Source organism: Myotis myotis, unplaced genomic scaffold, assembly GCF_014108235.1.
Source record: "Myotis myotis isolate mMyoMyo1 unplaced genomic scaffold, mMyoMyo1.p scaffold_m19_p_5, whole genome shotgun sequence".
NCBI classification, from domain to species: domain Eukaryota; kingdom Metazoa; phylum Chordata; class Mammalia; order Chiroptera; family Vespertilionidae; genus Myotis; species Myotis myotis.
The window spans coordinates 68,568,278-68,587,001 of record NW_023416357.1 but is presented as its reverse complement, the minus strand read 5'-3'; the positions used below and the strand labels follow the sequence as shown (position 1 = coordinate 68,587,001).

Genomic DNA, 18,724 nt, shown 5'->3' with positions numbered 1-18,724 from the left:
TGCTTTGTCCAGGGTCCCCAGGGCCACCTCCATGTTTGGAGGTGAGTTAGCATATAATTGTACTCACAGCTAAGACTTATTACAGTGATGTAATAAGGAGATGCAGATAGATCATAATGAGAAAGGCACAGGTGGGGTCTAGAGAAATCTGTATGTAGGGTTTTTTATGCTCTCTTCTTCTCATGAGAGGTCACAAAGGTCACAATCTTCCCCTAACAACACAAATGAATGTGTGCAATGTTTCTGCCTAGGAAATCCCATTAGAGACTCAGAGCCCAAGATTTTTATTAGGTGCTGCTGGTCATGTAGGCACCCTTTCCTGAGCACATACCCAAAATTCTAAACTCTCAGAAGGAATGCAGGTGTTCAGCATAAACTGCATACGGTGAGCCACCTTTATCATTTAGGAAAAGTTTTATGTATGTCTTTGAACTGTTTCCCAGATGGTTGTCAGATTCCAGCCAATGGCTTTGCAGGCAGGCCTTTCTTAGGATAGCTGTCTTCAGCCGACTGTGTTATAAGCTTTTCTGTACACATGCCTAAAATGACTAATTGTTGAAATTTTCTGTAAACATTGTATGTGAATATCAAAGGCCTCTGTAATAATTTTTGTTTTGATAATTAGTAAAATGTTTATTATTAAACTTACGTAGCTAAACAGTTCGGTGGTTATAATGTCTTAATATGTTTTATACATGTTTTTACTAATGTGCCAGTGCCTGTTGTCAGTTTTATTTTTTTAAAATATATTTTATTGATTTTTTTTACAGAGAGGAAGGGAGAGAGATAGTTAGAAACATCGATGAGAGAGAAACATCAATCAGCTGCCTCCTGCACATCTCCTACTGGGGATATGCCCGCAACCCAGGTACATGCCCTTGACCAGAATCGAACCTGGGACCTTTCAGTCTGCAGGCCAACGCTCTATCCACTGAGCCAAACCGGTTTCGGCTGTTGTCAGTTTTAATCCATATGTGGGAAGAACAAGACAGTGTTAGAACATTTAGTACATCTAAAAAGACTGTTTAAAAATTAAATTATAGTGGGAAATAATCTATTATGAAAAGACACTTCAGATGTCTCCTTTTAAAGTTCATATTGAACCACCCACATATTTTTCAGATTTCAGTGGACTTGTTTTTCTATGGGAGCTTTTTGAGGAAAGTACTTTGCTACTAAGAATTTTGATTAAACAGTTCTCTTGACAACCAGAAATAATTTCTGACTACTATTAGAATCAAATTGGAGAATCTTAGCTATTATGGACTAGATTTCTTATTTCCAAATATGAAAGCTGACCCAGGAAATTAAGTGACTATCAGCAAAACTGTGAATAGCTGGTTATTTTCATTTCATTAGGTTTTAGTTATAGATATGCACCTGGAAACATTATTTAAAAATATCAAGAGGCCATGGATTAATTTTGAATTTCATTCTTGGATATCTTTTCATGCCTAATTTGGTCATTTCATTTCATTTATTCAACAAATTTAACAAGTATTTTTTTAATCCTTGTTGTGTGTCAGACACTAGTTTTAGATGCTCGGTATCAGTTTATTTATTTGTAATCAAATTAAAATCTGTCCTATTAAGGGTAGGTTGGAGCTGCCTGTTATTCTGTAGGTTCTTAAGTATATGCATTTATTACACTGGATCCTGGTCCCTCAAGATATTTTATCTCTTTTTTTTCCTCCCCTTAAGGTAATACTGCATTGCATGATTGTGCAGAATCTGGAAGTTTGGACATCATGAAGATGCTTCTAATGTATTGTGCCAAGATGGAAAAGGATGGTTATGGAATGACTCCCCTTCTCTCAGCAAGTGTGACTGGTCACACAAATATTGTGGATTTTCTGACTCACCATGCACAGACTAGCAAAACAGAGCGGATCAATGCTTTAGAGCTTCTGGGAGCTACATTTGTAGACAAAAAAAGAGATCTACTTGGGGCTTTAAAATACTGGAAAAAGGCAATGAACATGAGGTACAGTGATAGGACTAATATAATTAGCAAACCAGTACCTCAGACACTAATAATGGCTTATGATTATGCCAAGGAGGTAAACAGTTCAGAAGAGCTAGAAGGTCTTATTGCTGATCCTGATGAGATGAGAATGCAGGCACTATTAATTAGAGAACGTATTCTTGGTCCTTCTCATCCTGATACCTCTTACTATATTAGGTATAGAGGCGCTGTCTATGCAGACTCTGGAAATTTCAAACGATGCATCAACCTATGGAAGTATGCTTTGGATATGCAACAGAACAATTTGGACCCGTTAAGCCCAATGACCGCCAGCAGCTTATTATCTTTTGCAGAACTGTTTTCTTTTATGTTACAGGATAGGGCTAAAGGCCTGCTGGGTACCACTGTTACATTTGATGATCTTATGGGAATATTGTGCAAAAGTGTCCTTGAAATAGAGCGAGCTATCAAACAGACTCAGTGTCCAGCTGACCCCTTACAGTTAAATAAGGCTCTTTCCATCATTTTGCACTTAATTTGCTTGTTAGAAAAAGTTCCTTGTACTCTAGAACAGGACTACTTCAAAAAGCAGACTATATACAGATTTCTTAAGCTGCATCCAAGGGGAAAGAATAACTTCAGCCCTCTTCATCTGGCTGTGGACAAGAATACTACATGTGTAGGGCGGTATCCTGTTTGCAAATTTCCATCTCTGCAAGTTACTGCCATACTGATAGAATGTGGTGCTGATGTGAACGTCAGAGACTCCGATGACAACAGTCCCCTACATATTGCTGCTCTGAACAACCATCCAGACATCATGAATCTCCTTATCAAATCAGGTGCACATTTTGATGCCACAAACTTGCACAAACAAACTGCTAGTGACTTGTTGGACGAGAAAGAAATAGCTAAAAATTTGATCCAGCCCATAAATCATACCACATTGCAGTGTCTTGCTGCTCGTGTCATAGTGAATCATAGAATATATTATAAGGGGCATATCCCAGAAAAGCTAGAGACCTTTGTTTCACTTCACAGATGATAATTTGACTATTTTAGCACTGTTAAAGCACGAATTATTAACAGTTGTTTCATAAATGAGCACTGTTGTGATAACACCAGCATTCATTTAGCTTGATATCATCGTGCTCTCATTGGCTAAAACATTATAAGCATCAAATTTACAGGATTGGTTTCCCAGTATTTACTATAAATATACCATATAATATATTGTTTGTGAATTATTGAAAAATGTAATGTCATAATTCAAATTTCTAAAATTGTCTGCCAAAGGCTTATTCATTCTAGTTTTGTTTGCTGTTGGGTGTTTGGGGCAGAGTTAACCATTCTTCAGTGGTATCTTTATACCCTTCTGGTTTGTGAATTTTATACAATTGAAGGTCTTTCTTTTCTGCTTTTTTCCAAGCTTCTCCCATTTTCACTTTATATTTTTTCTAACCATTTCTACTTATCATTTCCCCATCCCCTTATGGACCCATAAACTTTATGTACAAACTTTATGGACTCGTTACCATATGCAGTTACCATAAGTGCTTTATCTTCTCTACGCACCGGCTTAAACTTGACTGTTGTATATTAGCATATTTTCTATGCAGCAGTTGATCAACTTCAACTCAAAACACTGTTGAGTTTGTTGAGTTTGTTACAAAGTCCATTTTATGAAAGTACTCTTGTAGCATGGCAATTTTTAGAGCTATTGGTTACTACCTGAGCTCAAGCTTTTTTTTCTTCCACATCTGAGATTTCTTTCTCTAATCCACTGAAGTTATTATGTGCTAAATTTGGGAAACAAATCTAACTCATTAACCCAGTTGAAATTTAGGTCTGTCATCTTAATATATCATGCAGTAAAAGGAGGAATCTTTTTAAAGTGACCCACCTTTCATGCTGTGCCAGCATTGTCCTGCTTGTGCTGATGAAGTGATTAGGTATAGAGAAGCTTCAATTTAAACTAAAATTTATCACACAGCTTAATGAGTCACATTGAAATATTCAGTAATTGAACTGCAAATCATTTTTAGTTACAAAAAGAGCTAAAGCATGTCAATGGCATGATGCTTGCCAAGCCAAATCTAGACATCTAGGATAATTAAGATATTTTAGTATGCAATTGACTGCCATTGTATCAAAGGTCAGTAACAGTGTTCTTTCTTTCTTCAAGCTTAAGTATACCTTTAAAGATAACTTGCATGAATTATTTTGGTCTCAATTATTTGTCACCATAGTTAAACACAAAAGGTTGCAGTGCTTTTCCCTTACTGAAAGTTAGTTTTTCTTTACTTTTTTTCCCCCCTCAGTGTTTTTTAAACAGCTTTACTAATGCCACAGAAAGGGCTCTTTTAACTTAAGATAAATGAAACATACTAAAAAGATTCAGGTAATTATTCAGCACTTTATTGTTTTTCAGAATAAAATTTATGATGGCATATTTGCCCTGCAAATGTCTTAATGAAATTGTTATAAATAAAAACTCCTTATTGGTTTGAGAAAAACTCGGTTTACCTGTGAGTTTAGTGAGCTGGATCACTGGGATTTTTCTGTCATTTTATTCTGAGGGTTGATGTACTAGTATTTAAGGAGTCATCATTGCAAACAGTCACATTAGGTTTATTTCATCTTTACTCAATAAAATACTTGTAATGAAGAATAGTAAATAAATAAAACAGCATTAGACTTTGTGGTTAGATAATTGAGGTTTAATTTTTTAAAAGATATCCTTATTTTACTAGGTTGTAAATTTAATTTCACCATTAAAAGAGGTGAATTGGATTTAAATGGTTCCTCTCTAATCTTTTGATGAAGAGATTTTAATATCTTACCATGGGCAAATTTGATGACATATTTGAACTGCCACATATATTAAGAATAATTTGTGATTTAGACAAGTATTCTAGAAATATCAGACATCAATATTTTGAAATAATTGACTCTAACCTGTGATACAAGAATTATATATGCCTGAGCTATTTTTTTTTTTTTTAAAGAAACTGTTGCCAGTAGAATAAATCTACACTAGTTGATCGCATTAATTTTTGGGTAAAAGATGAGCAATTGGATTTTTAAGTGATTTAATATTTCCTCCTTTTTTGGGAGTGGGTAGAAGGGCCTACATGCTCTTATAATAAGGCACATCTCACACTGTTGTACAGGTGAACTTGAATTGTACAACCCTAGTATAAATTAAGGATTTCTTTACTTAGCATTTTTCCACCACTAAATTTAGATAACTTAGAACTGTTCATCAATCTTGATAACTTCAAATGCCTTATTTCACTTAAGATGCAATTCTACTCTGTTTGCCATTTCCCCAAATGCCATTAGGAGTGCTTGAAAAATCAGTTAGTTTAATAGCTAAAAATTGTCCATGATTTTTAGAGGAGGTTGGTAATGTGACCTGAGACACTGTTTAGGCCTTTGTCAGAAAGTATTCTCAAAATTGTTGTGAGACTGAATAAGATAAAGATTTTGTGGGGTTTTTTTTAAACCACAAGTGAATAATTTAATACTTAATGAGCTAATTGTCATTTGAGTCCATCCAAACTACATTGTAGCATGGTGATATTGGCTGGAGTTAATATGTAAGTTTTTATTACATTTCTATAAAAATGCCCCGTTAAGGCCTGCTGAATTTTAGATGTTCCACTAGTGATCATTTCTGTAAAAGAAATGGTCACTCTACTCAGATTTGATACTAGTCCACTTTATAAAGACAAGTGGATTATAGATTTAAAAGATCATCATTTTCTTATCCATAAATATGACAGCCACATAAACCCAAATCAGCAACAGATAATTTGGTGCCCAGTATGATTTTGAAGTTAAGTAATTGCTCACTTGTAAAGTGACTACCTAATGTATAATATTTTAGAGACCCCCCCCATCTACTGTGACTTGGGAAAATTGTTAGGCTATATTTGAAAAATTAGTTCTTTAAAATCATATTGCCCAGCAGAAACCTAGGTTGAATTTTACAGGTATAATAATCCTTGTAAATTAATTTCTCAGAATTGTGGGGGCTGAATGAGAGAATAATCATTCTTGTGCACTCTAACAGCATTATTGCTTGGAACTTTAACCATTTTAGAGTTAGATACTAAGGAAACTAAAATTAATTGGTCATCATCTCCCCCCTTCCCGTTATATGTCATTAAACAACTAGTTTCTCTCCCTTTTGTCCATTCCCATTGTGTATTTTTCAGAAGAAGTACTGTATTCAGGTGCCAGCCAATAAATTGTCACACAATGGAAAATGATATGCCACAACATTCATTGTAAGGTCTAATAAAATTAAATTTGCACCAAATACAAGTGTATTTTTATTAACTCTTAATACTTGATTGATGTTATCGTAATGCTTTTTGATAGCAGACTCTTGCTTCAAAAAACAATTTATGGTTAGAACTTAAGACAGCATTTATTATTGATATTTCTATGTAAAAAAGATGACTTAGGTACAGGTTTGTGTTTTGTTTTTGTTTTTTTTTTTGTGTTTTTTTTCAGTGAAGACCATAGAAACTAAAGATGGGGAGACTTGTTGTCAAATTCATGGGAGAGGGATTGCTTTTAACTCTTTGTTTTTAAACTGCTTTGGTATTAGGTATCAGAAGCATGTCATAAATATATTACTATGAAGGTAAGTTTTAGAAATTTATTTCCATCACTTTTAAATCATAAAACCTAAGTGCTCATTGTCTTTTCCTTATATGTAATCTTCCTAATACAAAAAGATTTAATAGGTCTAGAAAATGCACTGGCTGTAATTTGTACTCTCTCATGCATAGACAAATATTCAATAGAATAGGCTTTCCCCTTTTGAATCATTAACCTGCCACATCCATAACAAGTACATGCTTTGCCATCCTTTTGACAGGACCCTTTTAAACCATAGTTTTCTATACCCTTGGTTCTGTGGTTGTCCCTGAACACCACCACCAATATTTAAAAGAAAATTGAAATTTATAGGGTAAGGATGTTATATTTTTAAGGATTTGAACAAAGAAAAGTCTTATGTCCTCAAGATACTCCTTTTAAAATATTTTTTTAATCCTTTCTCCCATCTCTGTACTATCTGCAGGTTCTTTCTTGAATAACTTGGGGTTATGGGAATTGTGAAATAATTGGTTCCTTGGTGCTATGCTACCTTACATTTTGTTTATTGTAAAGACTTTTAAATAAGATCTCTAGTAAAATGAACTCAACTTTATATAATTATCTCAGATGTATAATTTATTTTCCTAATATTTGATATAAAAATTAAACTATGGTTCTCTGCCTTAAAAAATTGAAAATTTATACTTACAAAAGGAATACATTTAAAACATTCACATTAAAGAAGGATTTAAAGAGTAGTAGTTAAACTAAAACAATTTAGGTGCTTATTAACCACTGTATACTTTGCTGTAAATCAAGAAGTGAAGTGGTTTAAATTATTTGACATTATTGCCAAAAATAAAAATGGGAAAAAAGATCCAGTCTATTCTAGAAAAAATATTTCTAAAACTTTCCAGTAAACAATCTCTTGTAAAGTGAGATCTACTTTAAAGACATATTTGAGCCTTATTTATTTCCTTTTTTCCTTTTCTGAAAGACCAAATATAACTTTGGCTGGTTTACATAATAGTTAACCAGTATTAATTGATCCTAGGATTGGCACTTACAATTGAATATCTTTGTACATTATAAAACTTTATTTGTGGTAATATTTAGTCCTAGAATTTAGCAGCCACCTTGATTTCTTAAGTCAAAATATTTAATCTACTCATTACAAGGGCTCAACTGGAGACATTTAAAAAACCAGAAAACGAAAATGACACTGCAGCTTCATACAACGTCCTACACAGCAATCAAAGAAGAGACCATCAGGAGAAAAAACAGCAGCTCTTGGAGGGAGACCTGCTCTGAGTAGTTTCCTTGCAGGTTCTCAAAGGTTGTGGGTGTTTCCAGAACTTAGCAGCATGTGTGTTCAAAGGGCTATTGGTGTTGGGTTCTCAGCAGGCCCTGCATGGAGAGCAGGATGGGCTGACCATTTGTCCTCCAGGATGTCCAGGCAGAAGTGACAGGTGTCCACGTGGTGGTGGTGAGTGGGCTGTGATGGCACTGTGACAGTAGGTAGGCTCTGTAACTGTAGCCATTGGTGAACTCCCTGGAGAGGCTTCAGATCTTTACTGACTGTTCTGGCTGCTCTGTGGATGGTCCGCGCATTTGAAAAGGACCAAGTCAGGGAAGGCAGAAATTCTCTTGTCGCCAGAGAATTATCATGAGGAGTATCAGCTCCTGCTGGAGCCTCTTGCCCAGGAACCCACTCTCCCCCTCCCCCCACCCCCAGCCCCTCACATACCCCTTACTGGGCCCCACTCCTTTACAGGTATCTGGGTCTGGGTTCTGGGTCACTATCCCCACCTCGATTCTTTAATAGTAAAAGTAATGCTAGTTGAGTATTCAGTCAATAATATTGAATTCCTGCAGGACCAGGCACTGTCAAATGATAATTACTAAGACTTTGGAAAATAAGCAAAAAGAAAACCACCAATCTCATCTCTCAGGTATACACAGTTAATCCTTAGGTATATTTTATGTATGTGTTAAATTCTTTCAGGACAAATTGTTAAAGTAGTGGATGGTAGCTAAATTTTGGGAAATTCTGAAAATAGAATTAGGTCAAGGATGAATTTAAATGTGTGTGACTTGTTTATAATGAAGTTTAAAGGAAAATTGGAGATAGTCCTCATGCACTTTCAAGGTAATCTTAAACAAATATATGTACCAAGTAGCAAAATAAGTCCACATTCTTTGTTAGTAGGCAACAATTCCTTGCTAATCTGGAGTAGCTGATGTTAGGATACCTTCTATTCATCTAAATGTAACTTTTTAAAGAAATTGGAATCTTTAGTTACACATAAAGAGCTTATACATTTAAACCTTTCTGATTTTTCTATAATCTTAAACGTGTTTATAGTGCTTAGTTTTCTATCACTGACTTACTTTTGAACAAGTCTTGATTTGTGTGAATTATGAAAATTACTTGTTATTTTACAGATGAAATACATAAATTAGTAAGATTTATAGAATATTTTTATTTCTTGAATACTTTAATACTTTTTAAAAGTTTGGAGTAATTTCAGTTGTACAGAAAAGTTGCAAAGGTAGTTAAAGAGAGTTCCTATATATCCTTTCTCTGGCTTCCCCAACTGTTAACATATTACATGGTACCTGCTTATCAAAATTAATTTATGAAAACTAAGAAGTTAACATTGGTACAATGTAATTAACCAAGCTATAAACTTTATTTATATTTCACAGTTTTTCTAATAATCTACTAATGTCCTTTTTCTGTTCCTGGACCCAATCTAAGACACTACAGTGTATGTTGTAGTCATCATATCTCCTTAGTCTGTAACAGTTTCTCAATCTCTCCTTGTTTTCCTAGACATTGACATTTTGGAAGACTACTGGTCAGATATTTTCTAGAATATCTGTCCATTAGAATCTATCTGATAATTTTTTATGATTTTACTAGGATTGTCATTTTCTAGGGAAGAATATCACAAAGGTGAAGTGCCTTTCTCATTACATCACATAAGTGGGTACATGATACCAGTATGACTTATCACTGATACTTACCTTGATCACTTGGTTAAGATGGTATCTGCCAGGTTCTTTCTATATTTGACCATTACTTACTAGTACACTCTAATCCTTATTTTTTTTTAAAATATATTTTATTGATTTTTTTACAGAGAGGAAGGGAGAGAGAGAGTTAGAAACATCGATTAGGGAGAAACATCGATAAGCTGCCTCCTGCACATCTCCTACTGGGGATGTGCCCACAACCCAGGTACATGCCCTTGACCGGAATCGAACCTGGGACCTTTCAGTCCGCAGGCTGACGCTCTATCCACTGAGCCAAGCTGGTTTCGGCATAATCCTTATTTTTAAGAAAACAATTTCTTACCTTTCATTTTGAGTACTTATTTTTCTCTCATTTATTTTGAGATTTTCTCTGTCTTCAGTTTAAATACTTCTGTTAAGTTGTAACAGACAGCAAAATATTTCTCCAGCAAAATGGGTATATTTGGGAACAAAAAAAAGAATTGCAATCTGGGATATGCCTGCAGTCTAATAGTGAACTGAGTGCAAGTCCAGAGAAACAAAGGAGAGGAACGCTCAGTTATGGACTTGGAGGGGCCATTGGAGGAAATTGAAATTTTGAAGTATAGCTATGGCGGTCTCTCATTGGCTGAGCTGTTATTAGGCAAGGAGAAATCTTTTCTTCCTTCTGCTGAGGTAGTAAAATGGTATCACTTCCTGTTGGAGATGAAAGGTATGCCTCTTCCTGTTGGAGTTTAGTGCATGCGTTGAGTGACATGTGAATGAAAATTCTCTTTTCTAGTCTAACCAACTGCATTTTAAATGAGGCTTCTTTTTATTAATTTTCAGACTTTAGAGATAATGTAAAGTAATTTTTTAAAAAATATATTTTATTGATTTTTTACAGAGAGGAAGGGAGAGGGATAGAGAGTTAGAAACATCGATCAGCTGCCTCCTGCACACCCCCTACTGGGGATGTGCCCGCAACCAAAGTACATGCCCTTGACTGGATTTGAACCCGGGACCCTTGAGTCCACAGGCTGATGCTCTATCCACTGAGCCAAACCAGTTAGGGTGTAAAGTAATTTTAATATTTCTATTTTGAAGCAGGGGGAGGAAGGTACTGTGTGTGTTAAACTGTGTTTGTCTCAGTCTAACAGCTCTTTCCTCAGCATTTTGAAGATACTCTTTCATTGTCTTTTGGCCTCTAATGTTGCTGAGTTCTGTCATTCCATGTTTCATTTTGGGTACTCATTTTTCTCTCATTTACTTTGAGATTTTCTCTGTCTTCAGCATTTTACTGTTTCTTTGTGATTTGATTAGGTGGGATTGATTTATTTATCCTCTGGTGACTCTGTATGAGTCTAGTCTGTGGACTCATGCCTTTCTTTAATCCTGGAAAATTATCGCCCATTATATCTGTCTATCAACTCTTCCTCATTCTCTTTATTCTTTCCTTCTGGAACTTTTATCATACATATTGTTAGATTTTTCCAATCTCTTCTTTGTCTCTGAACTTTCCTCATATCTTTCATCTCTCTATACTAGATTCTGTAATTTTCTTAAAACTTTCTTCCGTTCACTAATTCTATTATCTCTAATCTGTTAATACATCTATGAAAATGTAAAATTTCAATGCCTATGTTTTTATTTTTAGAAGTTCTATTCAAGTTTTCTTGCTGATTTTTCAATTTCTCTCTCACCTCCTTAAACATTCCTACTTTATGCTCCCCTGTAGTTATACTATGAATCCTCTTATTTATAGTGCTTTTTTTTTTTTTTTCCATGATGAAGCCTTTCCTTCTGGAGGCTGTAATTTTATTTTTGTTGCTATCCTCAACAGGTGCTATTTCTTCAAGTGGAAGACCTCTGTGTCCAGGACTTTGGGAATAAATATCTCTCCAGACCAAACAGGCCCCTGGGGTTTCAGCATTTATATAAAATGTTCAGCTTGGGCATTCTATATGAAGAGAGTGAAGTAAATTTGGATTCTGTGCAACAAGTGCAGGCTTAAAGTTCTACTTTCTCATTGGAGCATATTGTTTTTAATCCACTTTGTATTAATGGATAGACAACCAAGGCTCCTAGCTGTTTCACTGGACTAGAAAGATAAGGTGGTCTTGGTTCCTATACTCAAGGAGTAGTCTTTCTTGGTTCTTATATGTACTAGTAGAATTTAGTTTCAGTTCTCTGTCTAGTTGGGATTCAAGGAGATGCCTTCTGTAGGTCTAAACCTTCAGTCCTGGCCATTAGATACCCCACCTCCATCAATGTTGGCATTAGCTTGTGCACTTACACTTTAGCTTTGAATTCCCCTCTTTATTTCTGAAACTTAAGTCTTCCTTTCTTTCAAACTCAGCTATGTATTAAAACAAATTGGGGGTTTGGGAGGCAAGGTATGTTCATCCACCATTTCCATGTGCTTGGAATGTGTGGGTAGTCTCAAAGCTAGTCCACCAGTCTCATTTCAAATTGTCACAAGTACCAGAGTTACTAAGATATTTCAGTTTTATAAATTAGAGTTGAATCAAGGTCATTCTTACATTGATATTTTCCCTAGAATTCAATTATACTTTGTTAATGGATCAGCAAAGCATAGAATTATAATTGTGTTGAGAGTCCTATATGACCTTGGCCATGCCCCTGAATTTAGTTTTGAATGTGAACATTGTTTTTTTCTCTGCCACAATAAAAAGCAAAGTTGCTTAGAGCAACCTGTAATGAGGCCAAGATTTGGGGCTGAGAATCTTTTGAGCCACAGAGCAGTCTTCATTTTGTAGTCACTGTAGACCTAGCTCAAGTAAACCTTCCTGCAATGTCCAGGCCAACAGGGAGGATGAAAGTTTGTATATAGCATTTCCTCTAATTTACTAGAAAAATTCACAGGTTATTTTGGTGTACAGAATACAATTTTTATTTTTATTATTTACACATATTTAGTGTTTAATGTTTAAGAGAATATCTTGTGCCTCTAGCAGTGGACTAACATCACAAGGTAGCTGAAAGAAGAAATGTTTATTTAATATATCGTTTCATTACAAGCACCCCTTATACTATGTATTACATATTGACCCCCAAGATACTTCATTTAATATATACATCTATATAGAAATACATACATGTTATATATATTTATATAGAATATATTTAAGTTTACATTTTACATATATGTGTATATATATATATATATATATATATATATATATATATATATGGGAGAGAGAGAGCGAGCAATCCCTCTCAAGATACTTTAATATATAGCTAAATGATAATGCACTTTGCTGGACTGTGCCAACAGCATAACACATAGTATATTTGCTGGAGTACTTGTGTGAAGTTCAGGAGAGGCCTATTAATTTATAATGGCAAGAATTTTTTTAGTCATAGAAAATGATAGCCATTCAAATGTCAGGTGTCTAAGAAAAAATTAGATCCATCAGATGGGAACACACTTTAAATAATTGTGACTACATTTGTTATGCTTGCTGGTCTCCTAGTTACCCACAGGACAGGACAGAATTGCAGAGAAGATGTGGTAAGTTACTCTGATTGTCAAACAGCTGAAAAAAATAGTCTGGCTCTGGTGATGAGAAACTTATCTGTTCCAAAAGCCATCAAAGCTCATTGGGGCCTTTTTAGTGCATTCAAATTATTCAACATGCCTTCTTTGTAACAAACAATTACGGAGTTAAAGGATTAAGTATTAATTATGAATGTGTTCAAGTTCCTTCGGTAATACTGAAGACTACCTTTCCTAGAAATAGGAAATTACAGGTGGTTTTATTTACTCATTTAATTAGATTCAACAAAATAGGTCATTATTCAAGTATAAAGATTAATATATTACTTACATGCATGGGTCTCTATTACTAGCTGTGTGACCATGAGCTGGTTCCTTAATGTTTCTAAGTCTTAGTTCCACAGTTAATGAGAATTAATAATACCTATCACATGAGGTTGTTTTGTTTTTTAAACTTGGGAAACATTTATTTACTTTCCCACATCACCAATCATTGATAAATCTTATATCTCCTCAGGAGAACATAGCACTATTGATCATCCATTACATCCTATGGAGAACTTCAATCTTAGGTCACCACATAAGGTTTTTATGAAGAGAAAATAAAGCACTTGAAGTGCTCAATAGAACAACTGGCACATAATCTCTTAGTAAATGTAGTAACTATTATTATTTGGTGACAAAATTGATAATAAAATAAGATAAATACTGGATTTATTTGGATTTTAACCTTTAAATAAACTTTACATGTACAATGAGCTTACTTTATACTTGACCAAAAATGTAAATTTTTTATTTTCTGAATTCTTGAATATATAACTAAAGAGTGCAGCTGGTGTTCAAAACTAGAAAGCTGTTATACTTTCTTGAACAGTGAACTTGGAAGGTGGTAGGAGGAAACAGCTACAAATTAGAAAAGCTTAATTCTCAATTTTGGATCGTGTAAGACCTATTACATTAAAATTTTGTAATATCTTTAAAAACAAGCCCTGAAATAGCAAGTATTGGAACGAAAAATGTTCCAAACTTTTCAAATGCTTTACTTTGAAGGGTCTCAAATGTATTGTCTTTCAGAAGTAGAAAATGATTACTAATTCTGCATCTAAGGGAAAATTTGCCACATTTTTAGTATTATGAGCAGACTTCTAATGCCCAAAGGGAATCATGTTCTGTCTTTTATTGCTTGTGGGAGGGGTGTTGCTAAGAAACAGAATTCCTGATACGTTGTGAGGAATGAAACTTGTCATTTTAGTGATGCACTGAGAATAAATGCAGTCAAGGCCATGTATTTTCAAAATTTAAAGCTGTTACCCTCCAAAGAAGACTGCATCTCTGGCTGATTAGGCATAACTCATCTGATTATGTGAGGCTCAGAAAACAAACCTTAAAAGCCAATACAGTGGTTCTCAATCTGTGGGTCGCGACCCCTTTGGGGGTCGAACGACCCTTTCACGGGTCGCCTAAGACCATCGGAAAACACATATATAATTACATATCGTTTTTGTGATTAATCACTATGCTTTAATTGTGTTCAATTTGTAACAATGAAAATACATCCTGCATATCAGATATTTACATTACAATTCATAACAGTAGCAAATTACAGTTATGAAGTAGCAACGAAAATAATTTTATGGTTGGCGGTCACCACAACATGAGGAACTGTATTAAAGGGTCACGGCATTAGGAAGGTTGAGAACTACTGCTCTAAAAGCATATATAGCATGCCAGATCATTCTCTTCTGAGTGTTTGAAGGACAAAAGGAAAACAGCTACAGAGTTTGAAGGATGAAAGGAAGCTAGCATGCACTGAGCGCTTCCACCCAAGTGCTGGACTGGGCTCTGTTATTGGCCACATCTTGCTGACTCCACCTGGTCACCGGTGAAGTAGGTGCATCATTTCCACTTTACAGATAAGGGAATATGTTCATCTGAAACTTGACCAATGTCACAGGCTGTTAAGTGTTAGTGCTCCTAATGACAAGCCTTTGTTATTTGACTCCAAGTGCGGAGTTCTTGCCACTAGAGCTTCCATCCATCAGCTTCCATTTTAAAAAGACTAAAGAAAGTAGAGTCAGAGTTAAACCACAACTGCAAAGGAAATTAGGCAAATTCTATACTGTCAAGACATAGGCCTAGATTTTTAAGAAGGCCCAGATTCCTGGTTTCTTCTGTCTGCCAAAGAACGGGCACTTCCTTATCATTTTTCATCCTGTAAGGTACTATACACACAAGTGACTATGCATTCTTGCTAGAGATCTTTAAGGCACAGAGAATAGGGTATTACTGACAGTCTTTTAGGGATAATGGGATTTGGTACGATGCAGGAGACTATCTGAGATGATTGGGATCTCTAGGGTCCTTTCAATTTTGTTTCTTTTATACCACATTTTCAGACATCTATTCTCACATCTTTAGCACTGAAATAAGTTTTCTCTATGATGACCACTGGGAATAAATAGGTCACGGGAATAACCATTGTATCCAGAAGTAGGAGAATTCATTCACCCAACATGTATTGATTGAGAGCATATTATGTGATAGGCAGTATCACAGGAGCTGGAGAATTAGCAGCAATTAAGGCAGAATTCCTATTCTCATAGAGCTTATCTTCTAATGGAAGAGCGACATATAGAAAATAATTTCAGATAGTAATGTGTGCTCTTCAGGAAAAGAAATATATGTGTGAACAATATAGAGGGATGGAGAGTGAATAGGAATGGGACTGTGGTGGCAATTTAGAAAGGGTGATCACTTCAGGTCTCTTCATGGACCTGCCATCTGCACTGAGACCTGAGAAATAGGAAAGAGAGCTGTCCAACCTTCAGGAGATAGAGTGTTTGAGACAGACTAGCTAGTGTAAGGCCCAGAGGTGGGCTCCAGCCTGGTTATTTAAGGAATGACAAGGACAAACATGTGAGTAGGAGAGGTTGACAGGTGCATTACATCAGGCCTTGGTGGCCGTGTGGAGGAGTTTGGATTTTATTATGGTTCTGATGGGAAGCCATTAGAGCAGTGGTTCTCAACCTTCCTAATGCCACGACCCTTTAATACAGTTCCTCATGTTGTGGTGACCCCCAACCATAAAATTATTTTTGTTACTTCATAACTGTAATTTTGCTACTGTTATGAATCATAATGTAAATATCTGATATGCAGGATGTATTTTTATTGTTACAAATTGAACATAATTAAAGCATAGTGATTAATCACAAAAAAACAATATGTAATTATATATGTGTTTTCCGATGGTCTTAGGCAACCCCTGTGAAAGGGTCGTTCGACCCCCAAAGGGGTCGCGACCCACAGGTTGAGAACCGTTGCATTAGAGGTTCTGACCTACAATTAACATGCTATATGTTATTGAAATATAACTCTGGCTGCTGTCTGGAGAATTAGTTGTAAGTGGAAGTTGGTAAATTTTAGAAGGCTGTCAACTATATAGTCTAGATGAAAGATGATGATAGCTGGGCCTAGGATTATAGTAATGAAAATAGAAGTGGAAGGATATAGGCTAATGCTTAGAGGAAGTTCCTAAAGGATTGTTGATGGATTGAATGACGAGTGTGAGGGTAAGATGAGGAATCAAGAACTCAACAAATGCTTGGCAACTTGTCACTTTCTTAACAGTTATAAAACAAAAGGCAACCTGCTGATGATTACCCAGTCATTTCTGTCACTCCTAGAAACAGCGGCAGTGACTGGCAGTATATTTGCACTTGTGAGTGATGATGGGATTTTTAAAATTGAGCTTCAAAATGTTTTAAATCATTATTTTAATTTTGTCTCAAAAAGGAAACAGCAAATATTTCCTTAGCTGTCAGAATCTTAAAGAAGAAAAAAAATATCCATCCATACACACTCAACACACACATACACATACCACCAGAAATGATTTGGTTTACGTAGAATATTGAAAGTATCTGTTAGAATCTTGAAAAAGAAAACAAAAAAACCCATAGGCATAAATAAATGAACTGTGTAAATGACTTTGATTCACATGGAACATAAATATGAAATCCACAATGAAAATGGCTTTTTAAAAAAATGTTTCCCTACTTAAAGATTCATGGGAGGAGATATTAAGGCAGTCTGACCATCCATGTTTGGAGTATATATTTCTCCCCCAAATAACAATAGTGCAAAAGTTAAAAAAGAAAAGAGTAACAATATTTAGCTTATGGGAGCTATAAAACAAAAAAAAAAAGAAGCACAAACTAAATGTGCGGGTTGCACACCATGAGAAATAGATGAAAAGAATTTGTGAGCTAACAGGAAAGGAAGACAATGCCTTCAGGGGACATATGATATTCCCTCTGGTGCAAATTCAAGACAATCACCATGCAAAGTTGCTGTCCCTGATTGCTAAGCCAATGCATAAAGAGACTTTTCTTAGTGTATTAAATTACTCATTGTCATCAAATTAATACTTAAAAGTATACAACTAAGATGAAAACGTCTTCCATCAGTAAATCATTGGTGGTCTAGAGTGGACCTTTATCCATCCCTGCACCATCCAAACCCTAACCCCACCGCCCAGCGTCATCCATTCTTGTCTTCTCATAACAGCTTTCTGATTTTGTTTGATAGAGTAACCCCTCTCCCAGTGATTACAGTCTTAATGTGACATTGACCAAGGCAGGGCATTCAGATGCACCATCTCTGTGGATTTAATATAAACAAACAAAAATGACTGAACTCGTTAAACTCAACAATGACATCTTAAAGTGACTCCCTGTTGATTTCGATTACCTAGATTCCAGAGCAGCCTGATTCCTGTCCCTGTTGAGACTTGGTTCTTTAGCTTTTCCCTAGTGAATATCACCCCCCCCCCCCCATATCCTGTCAATAAATCCCTTTTCTTGCTAAATTAGGTGGTATTAGTTTCTATTGCTTGCAATAGAAGAATCTTAGCTGAAACAGTTAAATTTTATCTTTTTAGTAACACACCCTGGTGGTTTAAAAAATTTTTTTGTTAACTCTCACCAGAGGACACTTTTCCCATTGACTTATAGAGAGAGTGGAAGGGAGGGAGGGAGGGAAAAAGAGAGAGAGAGGGAGGGAGAGAGAGAGAGAGAGAGAGAGAGAGAGAGAGAGAGAGAGAGAGAGACTGAGAGAGAGAAACATGGATGTAAGCAAGATGCATTGATTGGTTGCCTCTGGCACAGGCTCCAACTGAGGATGGGCAACCCAGGTATGTGCCCTTGACCAGGAATCGAACCCATGACCCTTTGGTGCATGGGCCAATGCTCTAATCACTGAGAAACACTGGCCAGAGCAACAAACCCTGGTTTTAATAAAACCTTGGCTTAACTGTTTTGCAAAAGAATGCTAAGAGACCCTTATGCTCTGTAAATGCCTAGTGATAGCTAAGGCTTCAAAGATAGTAGTGTTAAGAATCTGCATATTTAGAAATGGCTTTAGATGCCACATCAGTTCCCATGACTTTCTCAGGTCAACTTTTGTTGTGATACAGATATTCATTTACTCTAATGCTGCCCTTGTTCCTATAAATCTTCTTTATATGTGTTTTAAAATAACAACTACATGCCATACATTTTAAAAAGGTCCATATTCAGTTTCAGTTGCTTTTCTGTTTTCAGAAATGTTCACAATTAACTAAGATG

At 35.6% G+C, this 18,724-nt stretch overlaps 1 protein-coding gene and 1 pseudogene across 2 annotated transcripts in view; one reads left to right on the top strand and one right to left on the bottom strand.

The window, feature by feature from the left end:
- FEM1C (fem-1 homolog C) overlaps positions 1-6,293 on the top strand; it is a 40,436-nt gene extending 34,143 nt beyond the window's left edge. For both annotated transcript variants that reach the window (XM_036308030.1, XM_036308031.1), the window contains exon 3: positions 1,702-6,293. In XM_036308030.1, the coding sequence (XP_036163923.1) occupies positions 1,702-3,011 (1,310 nt within the window). In that variant the 3' untranslated portion in view covers positions 3,012-6,293. The remainder of the gene's footprint in view (positions 1-1,701) is intronic.
- Positions 6,294-7,822: 1,529 nt separating this feature from the next.
- LOC118656517 lies at positions 7,823-8,238 on the bottom strand (annotated as a pseudogene).
- Between the last annotated feature and the right edge of the window lie 10,486 nt (positions 8,239-18,724).